Source organism: Bombus pascuorum, chromosome 3 (assembly GCF_905332965.1).
Source record: "Bombus pascuorum chromosome 3, iyBomPasc1.1, whole genome shotgun sequence".
Classification (NCBI taxonomy): Eukaryota; Metazoa; Arthropoda; class Insecta; order Hymenoptera; family Apidae; genus Bombus; species Bombus pascuorum.
In genome coordinates, this window is record NC_083490.1 from 3372557 (window position 1) to 3388689 (window position 16133).

General features: G+C 37.9%; 4 protein-coding genes across 8 annotated transcripts in view; 2 read left to right on the forward strand and 2 right to left on the reverse strand.

The window, feature by feature from the left end:
* Nucleotides 1-2016, forward strand: part of LOC132904778 (receptor-type guanylate cyclase Gyc76C-like) — a 77393-nt gene extending 75377 nt beyond the window's left edge. For all 5 annotated transcript variants that reach the window (XM_060955476.1, XM_060955479.1, XM_060955475.1 and 2 more), the window contains 2 exons: nucleotides 37-293; nucleotides 365-2016. In XM_060955476.1, the coding sequence (XP_060811459.1) occupies nucleotides 37-293; nucleotides 365-1267 (1160 nt within the window). In that variant the 3' untranslated portion in view covers nucleotides 1268-2016. The remainder of the gene's footprint in view (nucleotides 1-36; nucleotides 294-364) is intronic.
* A 51-nt stretch (nucleotides 2017-2067) lies between these two features.
* On the reverse strand, nucleotides 2068-2907 carry LOC132904806 (NADH dehydrogenase [ubiquinone] 1 alpha subcomplex subunit 6). Its single transcript, XM_060955519.1, has 3 exons — nucleotides 2742-2907; nucleotides 2362-2477; nucleotides 2068-2290 (listed from the first exon to the last, which is right to left on the reverse strand). Exons 1-3 carry the CDS (start codon nucleotides 2863-2865, stop codon nucleotides 2162-2164), a joined length of 369 nt encoding a protein of 122 aa, XP_060811502.1. The 5' UTR covers nucleotides 2866-2907; the 3' UTR covers nucleotides 2068-2161.
* A 340-nt stretch (nucleotides 2908-3247) lies between these two features.
* Nucleotides 3248-5955, forward strand: LOC132904788 (RNA-splicing ligase RtcB homolog). Its single transcript, XM_060955495.1, has 7 exons — nucleotides 3248-3617; nucleotides 3676-4002; nucleotides 4076-4309; nucleotides 4382-4541; nucleotides 4607-4917; nucleotides 4990-5154; nucleotides 5228-5955. The coding sequence occupies exons 1-7, from the start codon at nucleotides 3522-3524 to the stop codon at nucleotides 5453-5455; spliced, it is 1521 nt and encodes a 506-aa protein (XP_060811478.1). The 5' UTR covers nucleotides 3248-3521; the 3' UTR covers nucleotides 5456-5955.
* An 86-nt stretch (nucleotides 5956-6041) lies between these two features.
* The window catches only part of LOC132905059 (uncharacterized), a 114933-nt gene continuing 104841 nt past the window's right edge, over nucleotides 6042-16133 (reverse strand). The window contains 23 exon segments of the mRNA XM_060955986.1: nucleotides 6042-6795; nucleotides 6910-7096; nucleotides 7186-7424; nucleotides 7508-7778; nucleotides 7884-8122; nucleotides 8203-8391; nucleotides 8481-8729; nucleotides 8822-9022; nucleotides 9103-9471; nucleotides 9720-10667; nucleotides 10745-11332; nucleotides 11467-11649; nucleotides 11756-11965; nucleotides 12090-12266; nucleotides 12393-12605; nucleotides 12740-13108; nucleotides 13369-13563; nucleotides 13659-13856; nucleotides 14071-14283; nucleotides 14388-14741; nucleotides 14897-15085; nucleotides 15191-15460; nucleotides 15632-15952. Coding sequence (XP_060811969.1) covers nucleotides 6557-6795; nucleotides 6910-7096; nucleotides 7186-7424; nucleotides 7508-7778; nucleotides 7884-8122; nucleotides 8203-8391; nucleotides 8481-8729; nucleotides 8822-9022; nucleotides 9103-9471; nucleotides 9720-10667; nucleotides 10745-11332; nucleotides 11467-11649; nucleotides 11756-11965; nucleotides 12090-12266; nucleotides 12393-12605; nucleotides 12740-13108; nucleotides 13369-13563; nucleotides 13659-13856; nucleotides 14071-14283; nucleotides 14388-14741; nucleotides 14897-15085; nucleotides 15191-15460; nucleotides 15632-15952 — 6611 coding nt within the window. The 3' untranslated portion in view covers nucleotides 6042-6556.

Sequence of the window (16133 nt, forward strand, 5' to 3'; positions counted from 1 at the left end):
TAAAAATGACATAAATATACGTAACAAATATTACAGGTCCTGTAGTGGCTGGTGTTGTTGGTTTAACGATGCCTAGATATTGCTTATTCGGAGATACCGTAAATACAGCTTCACGTATGGAATCAAACGGCGAACCGTTGCGTATTCACATAAGCGAGCAGTGCAAAGATGCTTTGGATAAGATCGGTGGCTACGTAATCGAAGAACGTGGGTTGGTTCACATGAAAGGAAAGGGAGAAGTAAAAACTTATTGGCTCACTGGAGCCACTGAAAAGGCCATTCAAAAACGAGAGGTTTGTATAAAAATCAATATAACAAGATTGTTACATCAATGCCATATAATCTTGATTTTTATGTTAATTAGGTCGACGTCGGTGATCTTCCACCACTCTTCTGTAGACCAAGAAGAAGTCCGAAATTAAATTCTCGACAGGCTTCGTTGCTAGGTGGTCTAGGAGCTGGCAGTCGCAGACAGTCCAGCGTTCCAAGGCCAACGCCGGATGACTCCTTGTCTCAGTACGGAGGATCCAGTCCAGTCCCTAAATCTCTTAACTCTCGGAAATTGGACCGATTTCCTCTGTACTTGTCCGATAACATATCGAAGACGACGCTAGATAAGGTTGCGTTGCAAGAAGAAGAAAATCGGGCGGCTAACATTAAGATGGCACTCGATAATTTCTTTATCGACACGAGGCCGAAATTTAGAAAAAATGCAAGAGTTCTATCGACGATTGCCTCGTCGTCTTCTACGAGCGATTATCCGTTCCAAACGATAATACGGGAATCACGTTCGTTAGACCCTTTCCCATTGGAGCTCTATAATAAGAGGTTCGAATCGCCGAATTTCTCTTGGAAGGAACCGAAGAAAAGTTTTCGATCGCTAGAGAATTGTGAAAAGTGCACACGGACTAATTCGAAGACGAATATTTCTGAGAAAGTGTTGAATAACAACTATCCGAATGGTAATGTAATAATAGTGCCCCGTACGGACGAGTCGAAGAACGAAGCGGAGACACCATTACTAGGAGATGAGAGTGGTTGTATGGGAGAAATTATGCCTGTTAAACGTTGGCATTCTCTCGATCAAGTGGTATCCGTTCCTAGTACAGACAGTGTGCCTGATAAAAAATCTTCCGCAAGAAATTCGATCAGAAGCTGGTTGGTAAATCTATTCAGTAGCAATGGATTACGCAACAGTGATGTTTCCTTAAGAAGGGGTGTAATAACAGGTTACGATATACAGTCGGAACGTGAAAGTATAGTTTGATAGAAAATTGATTTTGTAGTCGAGAGAAAGAATGAAGGGAATTCGAACATGGAATCTTCTACTATAAAACGTATGAGTGCACAAAAACATTCTTACATTTATGAGTCATAAGCATGATGTATTGTTGCCATTTTTTTAGCGTATAGATATGTGGAATGTGTGGGTATAAAAGTTACCGACCGTGTATATTTTTAATACCTAGATATTTTATGACTTGTATTAAAGTACGCTTTATATTGGCGGCAAACACGTTTTTTTTTTTTTTTTTTACATAGTGCGAGATTTATCTGTTAAAATTTTTAATCCGAGAATATAATAAAACTAGAATGACTTTTATAAAAATGATTCTAACCAAAGTATACACAAGTACAGAAATCATGTAAAAGAGTCTGTCTCGACGTAGCACAAACGATTCCCATTCTAATCCAAACAGAAAGAAGAACGTGCATAGTTGAAAATGTACATTTACGCAAGTTCGAATACACTCGTTTCAAACATATGTATGTATGTATATATATGTATGTATGTACAATTTCGATACTTGTTCACTGAAGGAAAGCAAATTATACGTATGGCTGTGAAAAGTGAACTAGATTGTACCTAAGGTGCTTAGTAATATATCATCTTGTCAAATGTATATAAGTGAATAATAATATATAGATGTAAAAATAAAATGTAAATTAAAAGAAATATTATCTTCTGTAAGAGCTGATTAAAGATTCATCTTTTGAAATGTTGTATAACTCCAATTTTTAGTAGAAAAATACGTTTTTTCCTTTCTAACATATTTACTTCTCAAATGAAATATCGTATATATTCTTTTTATATAGCTTAAAAATTATATACATTTAATTACACTACATAACTTATAAATATATTGTACAATTAAACATTTTAATCGTGACCTGAAATGAACTTGGACATGAAGTCCTTTGGCTTTGGTTCATGAGTTGATTTCCAATAATTCATTAATGTTGCAGCTGGTTTCCATTGAGAGCAAGTTTCTTGAAGTTCCATTTGTCCCTAATATAATATAATTATTAATATATATGTTGCAGTATGTATGAAATAAACAAGATACATATTAGACTTACTTTAATAAGTAAGATATCGATCACTCTTATATCCTTTACGTTGGCATGACGTTCAAATTCTTCCCGTAACTTTTTTACACAATCTTCTTTTGACACTGGAAGATCGTAGTTTGACACTGTAAAGTAAATTAGTTATACATATATAAATATATAAATCTGACAATTTTGTAATGGAAATAATAACAGATTGTAAATTATTTTTAGTGAAGTTCAAATAAGCTATGACGAAAATTAATACATTCTATTTTATACAAAAAAAGAACAAATTTGAAGTACATAATATATCAATATGCTATTTTAAATAAATATTTAACCTAAATAGGTTAGGTAACAACACATCTTCATGATTTTCAAAAACATACAATGATTAAAGTACTTACAGATAAATGGAATTTGGCGGTACCATGTTTTATATAATGTTATTACTCTTCTACGAGCATCTACAGGACTTACTGACAAAATTGGTTTTGCTTCTTTTAAACCTACGGTTAAACGAGCAGCCATTTTTACACTTCACATACGTACTTATGTATGATGTTCTCTGTATTCAGATCACATATGATACCAACATTTCCGATTAATATTTCCTCGTTAATATTATATAATAACATCGTATAAGAACGTTGTATAATTCAAAATAAGAATAAGATATTTCTTTCTTATTAACAGTAATTCGTTTTTATATATTCCCATTTGAATCAATATCTTTATTGTTATTTCCCTTTAGATCATCAAAATCATGTCAGAAAGTTTATATTGCATAAAAATACGAAGATTAGGAATTTAGTTGCTCATATATTAAATGTGTACTGTTGAAAATGAATTTTAAATAAGGGAAGGGATAACAATTTTCTAGAAACTGTATAAGTTTGCGACACTGACAGTCGTTATATTTATATGGCGCAATCATTTTACCCGGTTACACGATTTTGCTTGCTTGTATCGTTGCATTAATCTGTCAATAAAAATTTTGTATTTATAATCGATAATAAATATAAAAAAAGTGTATCTAGTTCTATAGTGTTAATTCTTTATAATATTAATTGGAAGATATTATCTCTAAACAATTATAAGAAATCATATATCATTTTAAAATATACCTGTACTCCAAACTAGAGATAATTAATATATTTTTAAAAAGTAATTTATTATAATAAAAAATGGTAGTCAGGCAGTACCAAGAAGAATTAAAATACTTAGAAAAGATAACTGAAACATGCTGGAGGATAAAGAAGGGTTTTCAACCTAATATGAAGGTAATTTGTTAACCATATCTTATCTTCTCATGTGTATTAAATATTTCTTTATTCATAGGTTGAAGGTGTTTTTTATGTAAATAACACGTTAGAACGGTTAATGTTTGATGAGTTAAAAAATGCATGCAGACCAGGAGCAGTAGGTGGATTTCTCCCAGGTATGAAACAGATTGCCAATGTTGCTGCTCTTCCTGGTATAGTTTGGAGATCCGTTGGATTGCCTGATGTACATTCTGGATATGGTTTTGCAATTGGTAACATGGCAGCATTTGATATGAATGACCCAAAATCTATAGTATCACCTGGTGGAGTCGGATTTGACATAAATTGTGGAGTGCGTCTATTAAGAACTAACTTGTTCGAAGAGGATGTTTTGCCTGTAAAGGTATTATTTTCTATCAGTTATGTTTTAATGAAATTATATCATAGGGAAAAAATAAACCAGTAGTTGTTTTTAGGAACAACTTGCCCAAAGCATGTTTGATCACATTCCTGTCGGTGTTGGTTCAAAAGGAATCATACCTATGAATGCACGTGATTTAGAGGAAGCCTTAGAAATGGGAATGGATTGGTCTCTCAGAGAAGGTTATATCTGGGCAGAGGATAAAGAACATTGTGAAGAGTATGGTAGAATGCTTAATGCAGATTCTTCTAAGGTATCAATGAGGGCTAAGAAACGTGGACTTCCACAGGTAAGGTATTAGGAGAATTTATAGAAATAAATATTTAAGAATTCTGGATTACTACAACAATTTATTTTACAGCTAGGAACATTAGGTGCAGGGAACCACTATGCAGAGATTCAAGTAGTAGATCAAATTTACGACAAATGGGCAGCATGTAAAATGGGTATCGAAGAAAAGGGTCAGGTTTGTGTGATGATTCATTCTGGTAGCAGAGGATTTGGACACCAAGTTGCAACTGGTAATAAATACGTAATAAACCCATTTTCTGAAAGCAGTGTATATTAAATTTTTTATGTAGTACAGATGCACTTGTACAAATGGAAAAGGCCATGAAACGAGACAATATCGAAACTAACGATAGGCAGTTAGCTTGCGCTCATATAAAATCTCAAGAAGGTCAAGATTATCTAAAAGCTATGGCTGCAGCTGCCAATTTTGCGTGGGTCAATAGAAGCTCTATGACATTCCTCAGTCGACAAGCATTTGCCAAACAGTTCCGACAATCTCCCGATGATTTAGACATGCATGTTATATATGATGTCTCCCATAATATTGCAAAAATAGAAGAACATATGGTCGACGGAAAACAGAAAACCCTTCTAGTACATAGGAAGGTAAATGAAATGAAAGTAAATTGCTACTAACTATATTGAAGGATGTTTACATAATTACTATATTGTTCACAGGGATCTACAAGAGCATTTCCACCTCACCATCCTTTGATTCCTGTAGACTATCAATTAACAGGTCAACCTGTTTTAATTGGCGGTACTATGGGAACTTGTAGTTACGTTCTTACTGGAACTGATCAAGCTATGAAAGAAACATTTGGATCCACGTGTCATGGAGCAGTAAGTATTTCTGAACGTTTTTTATTTATAAAATTATCCAATGATACCTAAATTAAATCAAAATTGCCTTTAGGGTCGAGCTTTATCTAGAGCCAAGTCACGCAGAAACTTGGACTACACAGATGTACTAGAAAAATTAGAACGACAAGGAATATCGATTAGAGTCGCTTCGCCTAAATTAGTTATGGAAGAAGCACCAGAGTCTTACAAAAATGTAACAGATGTTGTAGATACGTGCCATGCTGCAGGTATTTCCCGGAAATGTATAAAATTAAGGCCAATTGCAGTTATCAAAGGATAATTAAACTACACGACGATCTTATGCGCAAATAAAGTTATAAATAAATATATTGAAAATGATTCTCAAACATATAGTTCAGTACCACGCTACAAGTGAACACACCGAACTACTTAACAACGCAAATGTTCTGATACTATAAGCATTTTCAAGACTAAAACATTAGATAACGTGTGTTTTTCTTTCATATTTTCATTTCAAATACTCTATGTTTTAATAAATTTCTAACGTTTAAAATTCAGTCACTTGTTATAAATATTCACACCAAATTGTTATTCTCAAATTGAATATTAATTATAATTAAATTATTGAGTTTAAAAATGATTGGAATCATTTAACAGTATTACGATCGTTAATATTACATCTATTTATTAAAAAACGTATGAACTGAGCTCATACGTACATATATATATATATATTAGGTATCGTACACTTTTTGTAAATTATGTATACTTAGTAGAAATATATAATTGGAATAAAAATGTATGGCGATTTTTGAGCAACTTGTTACTTACACGTTTCGATATATTCGTTTTCATCCATTTTCCGAACTGAATAGGTATTAAGGGATATGGTATAATGAACAAGATTATTTTAAAAATATTACATTAGCATTTTATTAGATAAAATGTACAGTTACCTACGCACGAAGTAAGAAAGCTATATTAGACTAATTCGTTCGACTTTACACGGGAATTAAATTCGCTGTATTATGCTTAACAAATCCTCCAGTGACTACAGGAAAAGAAGAGCAAAGGTACAGAAGACAAGAGAATACGTCGGAAGACAAAGTTCTATTGTGTAGATAATGGAAGCTAACCATCACCATAAATAGTAAACGTTTCTCTCTCGCACGCGCTCTGATCTAACTATCTATGTATATTTATGTATAACTTGATTCAGGGTACTCGTATGTAACAATGAACGTACAACATGCTCGGTATAAACCCCCGAGAGGAAGATAACGGAAGAGTCTAGTCACTGGAGGAGTCGTTGAAAGAAATACAAGACCGACCAACGAGAAAAAAAATGTAATGTGGTCTGTACTGCATTCCATTGAGAATTATAAAATTACGTTACAAAAAAATAATTATCCTAGAGTACTTATGATAGGTGATAATCAGGAGACGGTTCAGCTACGGACTCAGTAGTGAACAGTGGATTTGGGAACTCTGGTGGATGTGGCAGTGGTCCAGCAGTCTTTGGCTGGCGACGATACGCCATTAGCCAGCACGAAACAGCAATAGCTACAGCGACTAGTGCCAAGAGTGCTGTAATTACTAGTGCTATCACAAAGCCGACCGTAGAAACGCAAATGTCTTCCACTCTTTGAGCTGAGGTGACTGAAACAGGAAAAAAGGATTGTATTGTAATAATAAAGTATATTTTAATTCTCGTTCAGCGTTAAAGCGACAAAGTGAAAAGTCAACTGAAGAAGGAAAAGTATATGGACTTACTCTCAGCTGGATCTGCTGTAAACCTCTCTTCTCTCCTCTCCAGAGTGAATATCAAATTCGACTGGATCGTTATTTCTTCTCTAAGTTGTCCTTCAAAGCTGTCCGTGATGCTTAAAGACGTATCATTTGTTTCGGAACTCACGTCTCGACGGCGACGACCGAACGCGTTGTATCCTCGACAATTGACCTGAAAGAGTCATAATAATATTTAATATCTTAATTAAAACCTTAATATTCTAATTATTTACTTCGAAGTACTAGTAGAAGGATACTCACGGGTTGACAACGTCCAAAGCACACACGGATATTGCACTGGAATCGAATATTGTCACTGCTTGGGAATTTAAAAGCATTGAAGCTGGCCATTAATGTCTGAGTTTCAGGATCCTGCTCCCATTCTCCGAATATCGTCGGATCCGTCGCGCAACCGTTCTCATCTGTTACAATATACTCGTTCTCTAAATTGTCTTCCATCGTTTTAGCCACACAATTTCGGGCAAATCCACCATAAATAGCTAAAATGATAAAATTATCATATAATTATAAGAAATATAAGGTTCACGACTTTTTTTTCTTTAATTAAAAGCCATATACTTACTAGAAGGCTGAACTTCGACTTGCAACATCAAATTATCTCCAATTTCAGCAGAGTTTATTTCATTTCCGCTTTGAGTAACGATCTTCATCAGACAGACTGGCGGAGGACCAGTATTAGCAATGGTGCCAGCTGTAGTTAACATGGAAACATTGAAACCCAGGGTGACGTTTTGTTCTCCAGTTTGGTATATGCATTTGATATGGTATGCTTGAGTCTTGTATGTCATCAATTTCGGATGCTTTTGTATGACCAGTACGAAACTTGCTTGTCCCTGAAAATAATCATTTTGTACTATAATATTTTGAAACAAAGAATATAATAAAAATAATATATGCACTGGTAATACAATTAATAAATTGACATAAGAATAACTTACGTTTACATGAATCAGTCCGCAATTTCCAAACGCCACCTTGAATATCTCGGTTTTGTGCATAGTTTCTGCTGGAATGGAGACAACCCTCCTGCATTGCTCATCTTTGCTGTGACCTTTGACATATAGAACACCATCGAATTCCTGATCGTGAAGATGTATTTCGACTTGTACTCCATCCGACAAACAGCTAACAACCATCTCTGGTCTGGGGAAATCGGTTCGCCATCGGTTCTTGTCATCTAACAAGAGAAGATGTTATTAATAATTTGAATAACAAATATGACAACAATAGGAGTTTCTCGTAAGAACAATTGCTTACAGCATTGAGTATAAGCATTTCCAATATAACCATTGATGCATATGCAAATAGCTTGATGACGAGTTGCATTACAGAGTGCATAAAGACCACATAATTGAGTTGAACAAGGATCTTCACATGTTTGGCTGGTTTTATCGCAGAATCTGTTATCAGCACAGTCATCGTCGTGTTTGCACTCGATTATGTCAACTACAAACACGTTTCATCGATTAAACAAAATTTATGCAAGCAGGAATATTTATTAAAATATTATTTATTATATAACATTCTTTTCATACCCAATTTGCAATATCCATTCGCGTCCAGTCTGTATCCATGATGAATTGGACACACACAGCGACCATATTCATCGATGATCATACCGTTCTCCAAAGCACACACACAGTATCCTTCATCATTGATGATCATTCCAGATTGTTTTCTACACGGTATACAAACTTCCGTTTCATCCTTAGCTGATCCAGGTGGACATACACAATTGCCATACTCATCGAGAATTTGACCCTTTTCCACTGGACATACGTTGGCTGTAAGATAAAGTAGATTCATTTGAAAACTATTTTAGAAATTGTTCGATCATTTTTCGCTACAAGTCGTTTGACATAAAGCAAGAAATTACTTTTGTCACAGCGGACGACTGCGTTTCCTCTATATCCAGGAATGCATTCACAGATCATGGTTCTTACAGGAGACGTGTCGAGTACTTTACAATCCGCGTTTATTCCACAAGGTTCGATCTTCACACAAGGATTGATGCACTCGCCATTGAAGCAGGCGGTCTGAGATGGGCATTCGTTATCCGCCTTGCATTTCTCTGTCACTGAGTATTAAGGAACAACGATAAGAAAAAATAACAAAAAAGTAATACTCATAGTATTATAAAAATCGAAACACTCTTACGTTTAGTACATCCCATTTTAGTATCTCCGATGTAACCAGGAGGACAAGCACACTCGACCACATGGTTATAGACGTTGCAATCCATGTTTCCGGTGCAAGGATTTATCGCACAAGGATTCTCGCAGCGCTCGTTAATGCAAGCTTTGTTCGTGGGACAATCAGAGTTACTCTTGCAACCAAGAAGGACACAGGAAACTCTAGGATTGCCTCCATATCCTGGTGGACACTCGCAGATAGCTTTGTGATTGATACCATTGCACTGAGCGTCTTTTCCGCAGGTGGTGATTAACGGAGAACAGACTGGAACACAGTTGTGTTGGACACACGCGTGTGATCCACTGCAGTCACCATCTGTGCGGCATCCGGCGACTGAAAATTAAATTACATTGATTTTCAGACAAATTTGTCTTAAAAAGTTAAATTTTTATCAAATTTTTGAGATAAAACTTCTACTTAGGTTCCAATATTTAGGTTTCATTCATAAAAATGTGATTTTACATAAACATCCGCAGTCTATACGTATATAGAACATCTTCCTGTCTTTACTGCTTAATCTTTCCAAAATCGACATCTTTCGCCTCTGAGAAAAATGGTCAATAACAGAAGCACAGTCTTACCTTTAGTGCAAGCCAAGTCAGGATTTCCATCGTATCCCAGAACACAAGAGCAAATTGGTTTGTGATTTGAAACGCTACACTTCGCATTGGGGCCGCAGGCACAAGGATTCTTGCACACCGCGTTAACACAGGACTTTTCTGAAGGACAGTCGCTATCGTTAGTACATTCAATCTCCAAAATCGGTTTCGTGGGTCTACAAGTTCCGCTGCCGCTGCTCACGTATCCACTAGGACACACACAGACCATCGTTCGAACCGGCGACGTCGGAAGGACTTTGCATTCTGATGGATCGCTGCAAGGTTGCACGACAGTGCAAGGATTCTGGCATTTATTATCAAAGCAGGCCAACAAATTAGGACAATCACTGTCTTCTTTACACTCTGGTCTTTCTTCCGGTTTACAAGCGATGTAAGGATTGCCTGTGTGATGAGGTGGACAACGACAAATCGGTAGATGATTAAAGACTCTGCATTCGGCTCTAGACGAGCAAGGATTGCTATGAACGCAAGGATTGATGCACTGCATATTGATACAGGAATGGTCTCCAGGACAGTCGCCATTGCTGTAGCAACCGATTACTCTGCATCGATCCAAAGGATTTCCATGATAACCGTTACGGCATCGACAGTCGGCTTTATGATTGTTGGGGAAGCATTCTGCGTTTACTGCACAGTTATCGGAGATTAGGCAAGGATTCACGCAATTGTTGTTCACGCAACTCTTGTCTAGAGCACATTCGCTGTCGTGCGTGCACTCTACGGAATAGCAAGCGATGTCCGGGTTGCCTTGGTAGCCTTCTTCGCAAGAGCAGATCGGTTTATGGTTTCGCACGGTGCACGCAGCGTTGGTACCGCAGTTGCAAGGGTTCCTGCATTGTCTGTTGATGCAGGACTCTGTGTCGCTGCACTCGTCGTTCGTCGTGCAAGTGCCGATTATTCCTATTTGGACTGGAAAATAAAACATTTGTAGAAAAATGCAAAGTTAAACCAAGAAAGTTTGTGATTGTAACCTTGGAGTTACTTACTTGGTCTACAAACGCCGTCAACGTCAGTGGTCCAACCTTCGGGACACGTGCACGTCATGGTCCTCACGGGCACAGTGTCCAAAACGTTGCAACGTGCATTCTGCAGACATGGTTTGATCACTGGACAGGGGTCTATACACTTATTTTTAATGCACACCAATTTGTCAGCGCAGTCAATATCGATTCTACATTCTGGTTCGTCGAATGTTGTCGTGGGATGATGTGTACAGTAGGAATATGGATTTCCAACAGGAATATTCTCTGGGCAACGGCAGGTGGCCACGTGGTCCTGTACGTAGCAGATTGCGTTTTGAGCACACGGTGAATCTTCTAGACAAGGATTAACGCAGCGTCCGCTGTCGCAGGCTAAATTTCGAGGACAATCGTGATCAGCGCTGCACTCCACTCTTTCACAATGCACTTCCGGATTGCCTAGATAACCTGGACCGCAACGACAAATGGCTCGATGGTTTTGGCCGTAACATTCTGCGTTTATCGCACACTTGTTCTCCAGGATGCAAGGATTCACGCATTGGCCATTGTAGCACGTTGCTGCGCTGTTGCATTCACTGTCCGATTCACAGTCCACTGAAGAAAGAAAAGATTTTGTAAAGTTGCGAATCTCAGTTAATTGGATTATTTTCCTATAAATTTTATGGAATTTTGTGAAGTTGAGAAGCTTAATTAGATCGAATTATTTTTTCAGAATTTTGTTAACTTACATTTGAAGCAACCTAGTTGAGGATTTCCAGAATAACCAGGCGGACAGACACAGGATGGATAATGATCTACGACGTTGCATTTGGCGTTCGGACCACAATTACAAGGATTGATGCACAAGTTGTTTATACAGGCAGCGTTACCCGCGCAATCGCTGTTCGAAGTACATTCAGTTACAATTTCCGCTGTAAAATAAATAAATATACATCGTAAATCATTTGCGAACAGGGTGATATATCGATTTTGTTACTCGTATAGGCATATCAATTTTCTCAAGTTCGAAACACTTACGTGGAACGCAGTTGTTTCTTGGATCGCCAATGTAGTTGGCAGGACATCTACAGACTGGATTGTGATTGTTCGCGTGACATAGTGCATTTCTGCCGCATGGGTCCTCGACAACACAAGGATTCACGCAGAGAGAATTTATGCACCGTTTGTCGTCGGAGCACTCGCTGTTAGAGTAGCATTCTGGACGAACTGGTGGCTGTGGTATTGGAACTAGAATGGAAAAATCAACAATTTTCAGCATACGAATGTATAATATAATTTTGAACTATGAATTATTATATTTATTTATTATTTAGCTACCATATTTGATATTATAAAAATATTCAAAACTTACGTCTACCGCACTCGATGTAGGGGTTGCCAGTAAATCCAGGCGCGCAATGACAGATTCCAGTTGCCACACATTGGGCATTCACTCCACACTGAGTGGTCAGACAAGCCTCGATGCAAGTTCCACCCACACACTTGTCAGAATCGTTGCAGTCCTGATCTTGGTAGCACTGCAGGACTCCTAATGTTGAAAAAAAAATTCATATTGTAACAAAATGATGTACTTTCAAACGATACGTGTAAAACTACTAATAGTATAAGATTATTGACCGAAGAATATAATATGATTGTTTGAAGTAATGTTTACCGATTTTCTTGCATAGTCCATTTACGTCGGTGATAGTGTTTGCAGGGCAAGTGCAGATCATCGTACGAAGAGGCACCGTGTTCAGTACTTTGCATTCTTGTTCACCAGAGCACATGTTAGAGGATAAGCAAGGATCTTGGCATTTTGAGTTGATGCATGCGAAATATGCTGGACATTCGCTGTCTTCTTTGCACTCTGCTTCAATTGGCACACCTTGGAGAACAACAGAATTATTTTTAGTTTCGATTCTTCACCAAAGATGCTCTATAGTATGCTGTACGTTAACTACACCAAGGTCAACGTTTAATTAAAACAATGTTAACAACGTGAAAGGAAACTCAATTTACCACTGCACTCAACATATGGATTTCCAGTAGTTCCCAAAGGACAAGTGCACTTAGGCTGATGATCTCTCGCGACGCATTTCGCAGTATCCGCACAAGTATCGTCCTCGCAAACTGGTCGACAGACTCTGTTCAGCCTGTCGCAGGCTTCGTGATCTGCGCAATCCTCGTTGTAATGGCACACTGTGGAAATACAGGCGATTCTTGGGTCGCCTTGGGTACCTCGTGGACAGACGCATTGCGCCCTGTGAGAGACGGCGATACATTCTGCGCCACGACCGCACGCGATATCTCCGACCAGGCAAGGAGTAACACAAGTGTCGCGCAGACAGGTCTTGTCGTAAGGACAATCGCTATCTGACTTGCACTCGGCTAGAAAGAAAGAAAATTTTTCTATTATCTTCTAAAGTTGGTTCAAAGATATAGTTTAAAAAATGTTGGAGCGTAGAATTGCAAAGCTCAAAACTTTGAAGTATAAGGCGTGATGTAAATTGGACCAGCACGTTTTTGCTTTTGAAGATGTACTGGAAAATTTGAAACAGATGTCTCACGGTGAAATATATAAGAGAATTCGAGGTAGGGGGACGCAAAACTAACAAAAATAAATTTGACGTCAAATCAATCTATCTTACGTTTGAAACATTGCACTTGAGGATCTCCCGCGTAGTTCTGCTGGCAGTGACAGGTCGGATGATGATTGACAGTGATACATTCCGCGTTCAAACCACATTGCGTGCTGACACATGGACTCTGACATAGCTGGCTAATGCAAGCCTCGTTGGTCGCGCAATCTGCGTTCGTTGTACACTCCGGGAACGAGTCAGTGTCTAAAATAAAATTAAAAGGTTTGTTTAAGTCAGTCCTCCTTAAAAGCCAATACTCACTGTTTATCTTCTATTTCATGTTAATTTCAACTAATTACCTCTATAACAATTTACAAATGGATCGCCTGCGGTGCCACGCGAGCAATGACACTGTCGATAATGATTTTGGACAGAGCACTCTGCATTTGAAGCACATGGATTGATAATACACGGATTGATACATCTTTCATTCAGACAGGCCATGTTGGAGGAGCATTGGGCGTCGGATTTACAAATGGCTTCGATCTTCTTGTCCACTGGAGAAAAAGAACAAAATTAGATTAATTACACGTTAATACGCAACTGCTTCACAGATAGTAATCATAAATCAAATTCAAGCCGTGTTATTTTTTACGAAATATCCAAAATACTACCTTTTTTTTTTTTGACGAAGAGCGATTATTCTCTAAATCGTTCATTCTGAATTCTTCGTCATTTTATTACGCGATCGAAGAATTATTTGACACTTACCAGGAATACAAGCGACGGTCGCGTCTCCAGCAAAGTTTTGCAAGCATTCGCAAACCATAGTTCTCATTGGTAAAGTGTCTACGACGGTACACTTCGCCCCAGCGATGCAAGGTTTGGTTTCGACACACGGATCTTTACAAACGCCATTGAAACAACCCAGTTTGCTGGGACAGTCTCCATCTACTTGACACTGTGGCTGTGGTTCGATTGGTTCTAAAGCAAACCGACAAATTTTTCGTTTATCGATCCATTCCGAATAGAATTAAACACGGCGATAAAAGAGTTAAGAAAAGTAGGAATAGAGACATTCTAATTACCCATTAGACACGAGGTATATGGATTTCCCACGTAACCAGGAGGGCATCGACAAATAGGACGATGATTAATCACGAAACATTGCGCTGATGGTGGACAATCACAAGGATTTACGCATTTTGAATCGCGACAGGCTAAAGAGGATGGGCAGTCGTTGTCATTAACGCACTCTGGTCTCTCGCATATTTGGTACGGATTTCCTAAGTATCCGTCAGAACAGTAGCATCTTGGCCTATGGTATCCATCGGATCTGCAGAATGCATTCACACCGCACTGTGTCACGGAGCAGGCATCTATGCACTCGTTGTTGATGCAAGATTGAGTCAATGGACAATCGCTGTCACCGCGACAACCAACTGCAAAAATATAACAGGTATATTATACTGGAAATATTATTTCGTACTATTCTATATTATGTTTTCTTAATGGATGTATAGTACTAGTGATGGTATAACGTATAACAATATAGAGAGAAAATCGACTCGCGTGAAAAAATATTTAGAGAACGTACTTTCGCCGCAGTATTGTTGAGGATTGCCAGTGAAGCCTTCGTTGCAGACACAGACTGCTCGATGCATTTGTACGTGACAACGACTGTTGAAGCCACAGGAATCCAGTGTGCAAGGATCGACGCATTTTTGATTGTAACAAGTCTTGTCGTTCGGACATTCGGAGTTCTGAGTGCACTCTGCAGTTGGTTCTGCGAAAGTATATTGAAGATAAATGTTATAATTTCCTCCTTTTTCTTTTCACTAAGAATCTTAAGATCCTTTTGTAATCTGTTGATAATATTTCAAAAAATTACCTTCGATTGTTAGAACGGTGCACTGTATGCGAGCGTTGCCAGTGAATCCAGACGGACAGGAGCAGACAGGTTTATGGTTGACTGTCTGACACAGTGAATTAATGCCACAAGCACCGATGCAAGGGTCTCTGCATTTCTGGGCGAAACAAGCCCTGTCTCGTGGACAGTCGGAATTAATGACACATTCCGGATAACTGCATACTGCAACGCCGTTTCTGACTTGACATTCACCGTTATAGCTACACGGAGATGGATTACAAGGATCGGTTTCTGAAACAAATAAATCAATCATCATTCAATCAATTCGAAAATTATTTTCGTAAACAATTAACTCGTTTTATTGTTACGTTATCTCTATTATTCTTTCCTATTACTATTAAATCAATAAAAATTGACGAGCAATTAAAATAGAACAAGACGTTTTGAGAATCTCGAAATTACCAATTTTGGTGTAACATTCTTCGAATGGATTGCCGATCAACGGAGATGTACAACTGCAGAGGGGACTGTGATTGATAGCTTGACACGTAGCCTTGATACCACACACGTTTTGCGTGCAAGGATTTATGCATTTGTTGCCGATGCAAGCTTTGTCTCCTGGACAATCAGAGCTGATCACACACTCTGGATGACAGCCTGTGACACTCGAAGGAACTCCTTGAAGACCGGGCAAACACTTGCAGACTGCCGAGTCGCCGATCTTTTGGCAGATGGTGTTAGGTCCACATGGGGATGGTGAGCAAGGATCTCTTTCCTTTGGTACTGTAAGCAAAATAATTTTATGTATTCACAACGATTCGGACGATCTACGTTATTCTACTATCTGTCACGTCTCAACAAAGTCCAAGCTGCTTTATTAGTTTAATTGTTCAATAGTATTGTATTTTCGCAACTTTACACTATCCATGCTATCAACGAATTATTAATACATCCTAAATAATAA